Here is a 12,380-nt window from a genome sequence, read left to right on the forward strand (position 1 = left end):
GTCGACTCTGGCTAAGCTTACAGAGTCACGCCACTGACTCCCGTCCCAAACTGAACAATTGGTTCAGTTATATTTATATATATATATATATATATATATATATATATATATATATATATATATATATATATATATACATATATATATAAAATAAATATGAATATAAAATTAAATTCGAGCTCATTAAAATTAAACATGGAAATTTATTAAATGTAAATAGTTTTAAAATAGAAAATTAAATATATATTTATTTCATTTTCGAATATAAAACTAAAATTATAATATTTTATTAGATATAGAAACAATATTAAAGACGACTAAAGCATCAATAACGAATCCCATGAATCGGATAATATTAAATTCTCAATCGTAAAGATTTAAGCCTTGAATAGAATGGAGTTTAGAAGGGATGTATATATCTGTGTTGACACCGAGCAGCCTGGGGCTGGGAACGAGTATAGACGATTTGATAATACAATTATTCGAATATTTCACATGAATTTAATCAACACAATATAATCATTTATAAAAATGAGCAATTATTATAATTCAGATAACCTGAAGTCAGGGCAGAAAAAAAGAAGATGGTCAGGAGCATGCAATACCCGACTGTGCACTCATACTATGGACAAATGTCTTTACATTTCGTATACTCAGTTTTTCGTCCGATGCTTCTTCGGGCTGTCGACTTAACAGCCGTGATTCTTCAGACCACTCCCACAAAAAACGCTTCTCCATACACAAGCTAAAAAGGATTTAAAATATATAAGATCTTAATGCATATATGAATATTAAAGATTGAAAAAAAAAATATTCAAGTTCGGCTTCAACTATTTATCCCAGGCCAATGACCTGGGCAACATGAATCCCAGGATCTAAGCCAGATTATGATCTAAATCTAAATGTTGCATCATATTTTTTCTTAATTTCCATTATGACTTTTCCATTGATTTTCATTATGACATAAATGAATGTCAGGAAATATAGATAAGAAACAAGTAAATATAAATAAGCGAATACAAATGATGGAAACATAAATAAAATACAACTTTCGTGCTATTATAAGAACTAACTGTATGGCCTACCGTAAAAACTTATTCTTCTCAATCAGAACTGAACAAAAATTCGAACTTAATTTCCAACACTGTAATGAAAATAAGAACAGAATACTTGGTGACGTTTCAAAGATAAAGATCATGCTTTTTGGTCGTTCATGTAGGTTTTAACGAAAAGAAGGACGTCCTCGAATGGGGTGGAAAGAAATCAGAGAAGACTAAAAATAAGAAGGAGAAATGTAAAGCGTAAAGTTCTGAAAAGAATAGGGCGGAGAAGGAGCGTCTTTAGCTGTGTTTTAATCAGATAGATTGGTGCAGTGATAAACCATCAATCTTCTTTTTCTGACAAGAATAGAAAAAAAAACTAACAAGTCACTGAAAACCCTGTTAAAAGCGGTTTGGTAGCCTCCCAAGGACTCACACAACTTCAAACCAAAAAAGATTGGGACGACGTGAAGAAATGTGCAAATCTCAGTAGAACTGCATCAAATCGTGAATTCAGATCGAAAAGAAAAAAACTAATACCCTCGCATTTTTTCAATAGTCAGATAGAAAAGATTTATATTATTCAGTTATGAATTATCATAACTTATTATTAACATATTAACATATTATTCATAACTGTTTACTTTCTTGGTTGACTATTAAACTACTTCTAATAGATTTTTTTAATTTATAGAGGCACCTATTTACAGAGGCAATTTAGAGAGGCAAAATTTAGGCGAGTGGGGGACAATTTTTTCAAGATGCTGCTGGAGGGGGGGGGGTATTTTGTAGTTTTTGAGTTTTCTTTTAAATGGGAATAAAAAAAGTAACTTTCAATGAAAATACCCAAAAAGGGTATTTAGCAATGATTATATTAAAAAAATTAATCTATAGGGGGGGGGGGGGGGAAATAAAATTTAAAATCACTAAATTGTAAAGGAAGAGCACCATGCCTACTTTTCTCTTTCCATTTAGAGGCCAGGGAGAAAGATGAAAGGGGAACTGGCCCAATTGGGTACTCCAGTCACACTGATTAAAAATTCTTGAATGAGTTGGATCCAAAAGTTGGGCAACATACTTACCTCTGTGTTACAGAAATTGAGGGGTATTTTTAGAGGTCTATGACGCCCTTTGGTTCTCCATTTATACCCATTGAAAACCCTCGTACGATTCTGGTTCAAATAAGGTACAACACGCTTGCCTCTCTGCTAGAATTTAAAATAGAACTGCGATCCAAATGGGAAAGAACATAGGAGGAGGCATTTAGAGCGTTCAGAAACCCACTGACTGCTTTCTAATAAAATTAACTGAAAACAGTTTCATAATTTCAGTCCACACAAGGTCCATCACATTTACCTTTTTACTGAAATATTGACAATGAGACGCATTTGAGGGGTGGGGGGTGGCAGGAAGGTAGAGAGGGTGTTATAGAGGCCACTATGGTTCTCTAGTCATGCAGTTTGGAAATCCTTGAATAATTCCTCTTTAAAAAAGAAGTAATGTACATACCTTTTCACTGAAAAGTTAGAAATAGGAGCGGAAAAGGGCAGTGAAAGGACAACTACCCAATAGCAGCTCTTCAATCGTTCAAAATTAAATACTTGTGGTTTTTTATTATTTCAAAAAGGTTAAAAATACATACCTTTCTGCTTAAAACTTATGATAGAAAAGATGAGGAGACAAAGGGCTATGGGCACACGTTTTGGATCCAGTTAGTTTTTATAACGATCCAGGGCTTGAATCGTTCCTGACGAGATTCATTCCCCAGTTTTGCCCTGTATGTATCACAACAAAGAAGTTGCCAATCCTCCCCTTTTTTTTACACAGAATATTTTTTTTCACAAAAAATGACTGAAGGAAAATATATTTATCAGCTTTCAAAGAGTATTAGTCAGTGGGCTAACTTTTTAATACTGCTACTAGGATAAGGGAAATCCCTAATCTCTTTAGCAATAAGAGAACTGTTAAAGTTAGGGAGGAAAACGTGATACATTGCCTCTACCTCAGAAGACACAATCTTAACCCAAGCACATTCTTTACCATTTGCACTGCGAAATTGTTCTATATATGGGTCCAGGGAATGGTCACAAATATAAAAAATTTAGAATTTAGTCTTTAAATACAATTGCTAATTTAACTACTAAAAAATTCATCCGCTACCATTTTGATCATGGACTACCTTAACTTTTAGATCTTAGTTTACGTTAATTTTCAAGCTAGTTTCTTCCTATTTTCCTGCTTATACATAGCTGTCCACTCAGAAACCGATACCGAACCGGTTGGAAGAAACTGAAAACCGAAACTGAAACCGGTTGAAACCGAAATGAAAAACGAAACTGAAACCGGTTGGAAGAAACCGAAAACTTTTCGGAATAGTAGATTTTCCTCTCTGACGTAGACTATCACTTTTACTTCACTTTACACACATTAGGCTCGGGCTCTTAGACAAGCGAAAAGGACCCTTTCTGGCCCCAGGTAGATTTATGCGCAGCTTTTCCATATGTAATCCAACATTCGTCAATCCCGCTTGAGGGATTGACGAATGTGACTCTCTTTAACAAGTATCGCTCTAATTTGACTGAACCTGTATAATTGTATAAAAAAAATTAGCGTAAAGAAGGGGGTATTGAGGGGAGGGCGAACTCCCTCATATACGTAGTAATTTCTGTCATTTTAAGTTTAAATATTGCTCCTTAATCTCAGTTGAAAAAAAACTTAGAAAAACTTATTTTTAAATATATTTCAGATCGTTTTTTAGATAACGCTGAGAAATCCTGTTTCCCCTCCACGGAAAATCTCTTTCCCCCACGAAAAAATCTTTCATGTAAAAATCATCCCACCCTGCTAATTGTATAAGCAGGAAAACAGGAAGACAACAGCTTGAGAATTAACGTAAACTAAGATCTAAAAGTTAGTAAAATCTAAATGAAAACAAAACAAAACAAAAACAAAACAAACAAAACAAAAACAAAACAAAACAAAAACAAAACGAAGGCGTTGCTCCCACAACAAAAGCAGAACTTATTTCCATGGGAGGGCTGGAGTATTTGTCAAAATACAAAAAAAAGTTATTTGAAAAAGACAGGAATCCAAGGAAAATGTTGTAGCAATCTTTGAACAGGGAGACGAGGTATCAGAGACTGAGGCTCTATATTCTGAGTATTCTTGCAACATGTACCTGTACAACCACCTGTGAAACTAGAGAAGTTAGACCCTTACCGCCTTCTTGTGATAAACTGAAATCGGCAGCGTGTAAGCACAAAAAAATCCCGTGCCACCTGCAGGAATTACTCCTGTGGAAGGGAGAGAGAGAGAGATACCGGTATATTTAAAAACTACCGTAACATAGCTAAATTCAGTTTTTTAAAAATTCTTACATTTAAACAAAAATCACACACTACGGCTCAGCATTGAAAATCAATTTGGAGAGAGGCACAAATGAGTTGGCGTAACGATTAGTTCGTACTTGAGGGGGTAGAAGTTTATTTTGAAACCAAGTTCGACTATTGGGAGGGGCTGGTTCAGATAGTAGTGATTGGTAGCTCGTATTGGCTAGGACGGATTTTCTAAATTGCAGAATCAGGTGTTCAAGCCGGACTTTAAGTGAAGATAAATTCAGTTTCGCGAGAGCTTGATCATAGGGTATGTCGCGGTTTCGGAGGGAAGAGGTATTTGTTAAATGTCATAAGACAGACAAGGTATTTAATAAAGAATCTCCTGTCTTTTTAAGTTATTAAAAAGACAGGAGAGAGGACTGTGAACAACTCAGGATAATAGTTAAGGGATAAGAAAAGGAGTATAAATTAGAACTTTTAGATAATATTTGCACTCTCAATTAAATTCAAAGGAAAAACGAAGAACTTACGAAAACGGAAGACAACTATCTTTGGGGGCATTGTATTCAGATACTCTTTTCATTGTGTGAAAGAAATACTGCTTTTGGGTACTTTTGCTAAATCCCAACATCCAAGGGTCTGGAAAGAAATTCAGAGTAGAAGAAGAATACAATAAATATTATATGATAAATAATAAATATATCAAATAATAAACATATAATAATAATAAACATATACAGTAATAAATATATTATACAATAAATAATACAATATCTATGTTCATTCTTTTGAAGAAGAATAAACAAATAAGATTGCGTTCAAAATTTTACGGTTAACCCTTTTTTCGAGGGCATTCCATAGAGGCCATTGCGATAGAATAGAATAAAAGATATTTATTTTGGACAACAGCGAACGTTGCAAAGAGGATAAAAAAGAGTATACGCTGCTAGGCATTGGAAGGAATGGGGGGTTTGAAGGGACGACATCTCCACTCTAGTTTGGGGTAGTTCTTATTTGTAAACCATGATTAGCCCTGTGATCTTCTTTTTTGTTTTGTTGATGACAAGGCAAATAAAAATATGCTTTTCAAAGTAAAAATGGTTTTCAGTAAAGTGCTATGGTCATCTTGCGTTTAGAGCGTCTAAGGGACGGTTGTCCCATTGACATTTATGGTAATTCCTTGCATTTGCGATTCACTTTAACTTCAGTTCGTTTTTGGCTTCATTTATTCATTCATAGAAACATTTACGTAAATTCTCTATGTTTATTTAAGTCTATATTTATGTTTTCTATGTTTATCCTTTTGTAGAAGAATAAACAAATAATATTACATTAAAACATTCAGAGACATATCCCATTGGTTATGATACATATTTACGATTTTTTCTTTCAAAGGTATTTTATGAACGTCATTTGAGCAGGATAGATTATGTCGTGCTTATTCACTACAATAGCTTTAAGCTACTAGGAGCAGTGCAATAAGAAAGAAAAAGAGTAAATGCTGGCAGGCATTGGATGGACTAGAATGTTTCAAGGAAGGGTTTGAGAAGGTTTTTGGTAGTTCTTATTTGTGAGCCTTGATTCTTGTGATTACTTTTTCTGTTGGCTGATGTTAAGACAAATAAAAAATATACTTTCCGAAATATAAATCGGTTTGACTAAAGTGCAAAACGACATCTTATTTTTTAAGAGTCTAAGGGGCGGTTCTGCCCTTTTTATTTATGATAATTTCAGTTTATTTTAAGCTTGGGTTTATGATTCACTTTTATTTCAGCTCATTTTTGGTTTTATTCATTCAATCATGGTGATATCTGTTAAATTTGATGAGATTAAAAAATTAGGTTACTGATTGCTATAAAGGCCCTTTACGCACAGAAGGCCGAAACGAAAATGCACTAAATGTGCTATTTAATTGAAAATAGCACAACTGCAAACAGCACAGTGCAATACCAAGCAGCCTGAGCCCAAATATAGCTGCGAACACTCCTCTTCCACCCCAATTTGTTCAGAGCTTCACTCCTTACCTCTCACCATGCGTATAAATTCCCTTTAAATCTTTCATTGCGGATTCGTCTCACCCCGTTCAGGGGCAACCTGATTTTCCTTTAGCGACATTTGAATGGCAAAAAGCATAATCTTTGGTAATATATCATGCTTCGGCCACAAAACTTGGCCTAGCTATTTGAACCTTTCTTTTATTATTGCCGCAGAAAATGGGACCAAAGTTCTAAACTATGTGCGAAAGGAATTGCCTTTAGAATTGTCTTAGCTACTCGTTTGACCTACCATTTATCAAACAATAAGATATACAAAAAATGAGGCTCGGTACCACTTTCTAGAGCTATAATTTAAAAAAGTTTAAGATGACTTGGCCATATTTTACGGATGAAGGATGATCGATTACCCAATTGGAGATGAGCAAAACATTAATGAGCAAGAACATGGAAATTGAACTTTGTGACCAACCAATTGGGCCCAACGATACGGATGCCACTACGAACTGGTGGGAAGAGGCCACAATAAAGGATTTAGAGGTAATTACAATATTATGAGAGGGCGTAAAAAGTAAGCCGTGAATAAATATGGGTAGAGGAGGAGCATCCACAACTGTGTTGGCCTCAAGCGGCTTGGTGCTATAATAAGTTGTTAGCAGTAGTGGTAAGCAGGTCAAAAGAGATTCATCTTATTTTTTTTTCTAATGACTTAATATTTTTAGTTCAATATTTTGACTTATAATGTTCAACTTTCACTTTTGAGGATGGATAAATTCGAGTATTTTTTTGTGGAAGAGTTCATTAGAATATCGCCACATTAACGTCATAAGTGGGAACAAGGATACGGCTTGGTGATTATTAAAATTTTGGTGGTTTTCATTGAAATTGTTTGCCATAATAAAATCTGCGTAGGGGCTGACAAAATTAGTGAAAATATACTTCGAGACCACACAAACGTTAGCATTTACCTCCTAACTTCACTCCCTTCCTCAAATAGTATCTTCTGTTACAAAAATGTATCCTAAATGCTATAGGAAATCTTAGTTTAATTCTGTTTAATTTTTCATTTTATTCTGTTTAATTATATTTCTATTCTAGCTTAATTCTATTTTAAGACTGACTCAGATTGTCCTTGAATAGCGGACTAAACGTGACACTCGAAAAAAAAAACAAAAAAAAAACAGAGTTCAAAATACAGATTCAGGATCTCTGAAAATGTCAGAGCCTACATGTCAGCAGCGGCTCAGAAGCACGTTAAACAACAAAAAAAAAACTAGATTATAATTCATCACTATTTTGGGTTCGAACCTTTCTAATTTCCCAAAAACACAAATTGGCTGAATCGTAAATACTAAACAAGAGCGTGGAGATAAAAGAAAAAATGATATATATATATATATATATATATATATATATATATATATATATATATATATATATATATATATATATATTATTGTGTTAAGAAACAAACTTAGCTCGAATACAATAGATATTTGCAACAATCTAAAAAAAAGATAATAAAAAAAGTAAAAATGCATACAGCGACAAAATTCAAAAAATATCAGAATGGTAAGCTAGATATGAAATGCTTAGTAAGAGTAAGATGGGTATAAAGAGCGTAAAATGGTACAAGAGGGTAAGATAGGTATAAGAGGGGTATGTAATGAAAATCAAAATAAACATAAAATCATGATCAGAAAACTTTTAATATTTATTTTTAACTATTCGAGTCAAGCCCCAAGTTCTTACCTTCCCCCGTAGTTCTAAACACTTAAAATTTCAAAAATATTATAGGAGTGTAAACCTTGATTCTTTCAAAATATAATTTAAAATTCACGACTAATCAATAAATCATAATTAATTTTTGAATAAAATAGATGAAAAAATACCTTTGGTTCCTTTCAAAAACAAAACACCTCTGGGTAAAATACAACTAGTTTCGTCAACCATGTAAACCAGCTTTTCAGTCGGACCACCTCCTTTCATATATTGACGATTCAACCTAAAAAAAAAAAAAAAATCTCGTAAATGACATTTCATCTTTTCAAATGAACCGACAATACGAAGAGAGATAAATAGATAGATAGAGACAGAAAGAGAGAGAGAGAGAGGGGGGGAGAGCCCTCAATGTTTCCTACCTGTTCCTACTATTTTTTTTACAAATGATCAAAGATTTCTGTAGTCAATTGGATAAACCTACATAAATTGTTGAAAATTACTTATTACCATTTAAACCAAGGAGTGTGGTAACTTATCAGAGGAGAGTGGTAACTTAAAACTTGGTAACATTGACGGTTTACTATGAATTTGACACTTACTAAAAAGAAATTTTTTCACATACTTGACCAATGGTCCGTGTAGCGCAGATACTAGTCTCCTGATTCACTGCCTTCAGCCTAGAGTGCTTCGCGTGACTGGAGGCAAATTATCCGACGCTTCCTGTATTTTCCCCAACAATTTGTCAAGAGACAAATTTGGAGCTGGATCCAGTCTGACTGATCCTACAGAGTAACAACGTTGACTCCGTTCAAATCAAATCACTAGCAACACTTGAGCTCGATCAGCTGCCCAAAAGGACACAGTACAAGCCCAGTATGCCAACTGCTTAGGTAAGACGTCTTTTAAATATGAGTTTAAAATGAATTAAATCCTGCGATGCTCAGTAGAACTAGGAAAATTCAGAAAAGCTTAATTTTGGTTTATTAAAGTTTGTATTTGAATTAAACTACTAGTCGTCAACTACTGGTAATTGCAGCACCCAGCTGCTTGAGGCCAACACAGCTACATAGCCTCCTCCTTCGGCCAAATCTGTTCAAATCTTCATTACTTACACCCTCCAATGAAGTTTTGATTTCCTTCAAATTAATTTGTATAGCCTCTTTGTATCTCATCCGAGAGCATCCTACTTATCGTTTGACCCCCGAAGAACTGCTAAAAAGCAAATCTTTTGCAAAATACCGTTCTTTGTCCGTAAAACGTGACCTATCCGTACTAATCTTTCCTTCTTTACAACTTTGAAAAGTAGGATCGAACCATAACTTTCGTTCAGCTCATTTTCCATAATTTATTTGATTTGAGACAATAAGAAATTATTCCGATTTTTATAAATACTGTTAGTTCAATGAATGAACCTTTTTAGCTTGTAAAACGTTAGCTTTTATCACACAGTCTTGGCTAAACTTTTCGTTAAGAAGTAATGATGCCAAAGCTATTTAAAAAAAAAAAAAAAAATTCAGCCGAGAGCTTTTATTGCGAGTGTTTTATTGTTTATTATTTTCTTTGCTGAAGACGGCCCTTAGATATAAGGCCAAAGTATTCAAATAGGTTTTGTTGGTTCACTGTCTTGGGAAAAAAGTCCTCTTTATTCTCTTTTCTGTAGTTGTATTATGGAAAGGCAGTGTGGTCTTCGTCATTATTTAGATACTTTCTTTGCAGAAAAGAGCTACTTGTCCAAGTTGGAAGTTCCATTAAATACTTTGAAAACCTAAAACAAAGGTAATGAAATTGCTTTCTCTTACCACAATTAAGAAAAGACCAAACAGGTACAAGGGCAAATAAGTGAGGAACAGTTAGGTTATTATATAACTGAGAACGGTGATCTCTACTCAGATACGAAACGTTTGAAGCCAGGGAGGCATACGCAGCCCAGATCTTACTAGCATAATTTTTCATTACCAGGTTTACAGTTTCTTTCATATTTCGTTCACTTATCTGACAACGTCTGTGGATAAATAGGAACAAAACTTTCAAATTCAATTTTATTTTATTTTTTTAACTTTCAACCTTTGAAATTGCAAATTATAACAAAAACAACAAGCATGTTTTCCTTATTTTAACATAACTGTTATCTCCCTTGCTGATATTGGGCTCAGGTGGCACAAATAAAGCTATCGGTAAGAAGAGTCATAGAAAAAAGACTAGGTCCGATGAAAGTAAATGATTCGTTGAATGTAGATAATAAAATAAAAAGTCCGTTGAAATGTTATATTTGAACTGATAATGAGAAAGGATAAATAGGAACAAAACTTCCAAATTCAATTTTAATTTTTTTTTTCAATTTTCAACCTTTCAGTTTGCAAGTTATAGAAAAACAACAAGCGTGTTTTCCTTATCTTAATATGTCTATTATCTCCCTTGCTTTTTCAGTTACATTAGCTTATCCTTATTCTTAGGCATAATAAACTAAAAGGATAAAATATAGCAAATTGAACCTGAAAATCTATCAAAAGAAAAAACAATGCGCACAGATGTTGCTCTAAAACCAATTCTTGTGATAAACTCAATTAATGATTTTGAATGTCCCTTACTGAATAGTCCATTGTCCAGCTAATAAAATTATATCCGCTTTTTCCAGCCGTTATTAAGAGTAAAAACAAAGGTAGGATAATTAAACAAATATTAAATTAATTAATTAATTTTACAATATTAATTAAACAAACCTGATAAACTAACCTTGACTAAAAATTAACAAGTGATAATTAAACAAAAGGTAGGATAATTTCCCTCTGAGAAAAAAGCGCTGATGTGTTGCTAGTGACAAAACTGAATTTTCTGTTGCTAGGCAAACGAGGGTTGCACAGAACCCCAAATTGACCATTCAAAAGAGCAAAAAAGTTTTACAAAGTAGCAGAGGATTTCCAAAATTTTGGTTTATCACGCAAAATAAAACATAAAAAAGGGAAAAAAAAGACAAACTTGCTATAAGAAAGTTATATTTAAAAATAAATGTTCCAAATTAGAGAGCAGACAATAAAAGAAACTACCAGATATAAATGAAGTTTACAACATACTTAAGTTAAAACAAAGTCAATTATAATGTTAATTAAAGAGTTAACTTAACACCTAAAATAAGTATATTAGCCAAATAGACCATTTGAGATTGGGGAAAAGAATAGCAGAAAATCTCCAAAATCTTGGTTCCTTATAGAATGATTTAACTTCGTTGTCAGGCCACAATAAAGGACGCAAAAAAAAAAACATAAGAAAAAGGGAAAAAAAGAGGCAAATTTGGATCAAACATAGTGAATATAAAAATAAATGTTACGTGAATGATGAGTGTTCAATAAACAAATAAATAAATAAATTAGATAGTAAAAAAAAATACATGATACACAGGAGTTTGCATACTTAACTTGCAACATAGTTAATTAAGTTATAAAATTAAAGGTTAACAAAATAGCTAACACAACTCTATTATTAACCAAGTAGACCATTTGAAAGAGTAGGGAAAATTATAAAAAATAATTAGCAGAATATTTTCAAAATCTTAGTTCCTTATGGAATAATAAAACTTAGCAAACATGACACAAAATAATAAACAAAAAAAAGGGAAAAAACACAAAGACAAATTTGGGTTGAACATGGTGAATATAAAAATAAATGTTTCAAACTAAGGATTAGATAACTTAAAAAAACATCACATACATAAAAGTTTGCATACTTGTAACAAAGTTAATTATGTTATTAATCAAGTGTTAACTAAATAGCCAGTTTAATCTAGTCAAAATATCAACCAAATAGACCATTGGAAAGAGCGAGAAAAATTATAAGAAATAGCAGAAGATTCCTAGAATGTTTGTTTCTTACGGAAAAGGATAAAGTCGTTTTCAGGTCACGATATATGATGCAAAAAACCTACAAAAAAAATCTCACACGAAAATTTGAATACTCAAATTGTAAATACTTTTAATTAAAAAGTCATTTAGCCACAGCAATTAATAACTTGTTTTTGCATTAGTATTCAAAATAGTTGTTATACTAAACGGCGAGGAAAGCAAACTTAGACAACCAACCAACCAAAGAGTAAGAACATGATTTTTGAAAAGAAAAATGTCTAAGGATTTTATAAAATAAGAAAGATGATTAGAGTGAGTTTGGTAATTACAGGACATTATTTGATTTTTGTACGAACCAAATTGAACCTGGGGAAATTGAAAATTTGTCTTAGGAAAAAAAGAACGTCTGCCCCCAGATTGACGCGACTAGTTCTAAATTACGGATTACTCATG

General features: G+C 32.9%; 1 protein-coding gene across 1 annotated transcript in view; it reads right to left on the bottom strand.

Moving 5' to 3' along the window:
* Positions 1 to 478: 478 nt before the first annotated feature.
* LOC136027566 (cap-specific mRNA (nucleoside-2'-O-)-methyltransferase 1-like) overlaps positions 479 to 12,380 on the bottom strand; it is a gene marked incomplete at its 5' end in the record, with an annotated part of 59,721 nt that continues 47,819 nt past the window's right edge. The window contains 3 exon segments of the mRNA XM_065704938.1: positions 479 to 745; positions 4,906 to 5,014; positions 8,262 to 8,374. Coding sequence (XP_065561010.1) covers positions 589 to 745; positions 4,906 to 5,014; positions 8,262 to 8,374 — 379 coding nt within the window.

Source organism: Artemia franciscana, chromosome 5, assembly GCF_032884065.1.
Source record: "Artemia franciscana chromosome 5, ASM3288406v1, whole genome shotgun sequence".
NCBI lineage: Eukaryota > Metazoa > Arthropoda > Branchiopoda > Anostraca > Artemiidae > Artemia > Artemia franciscana.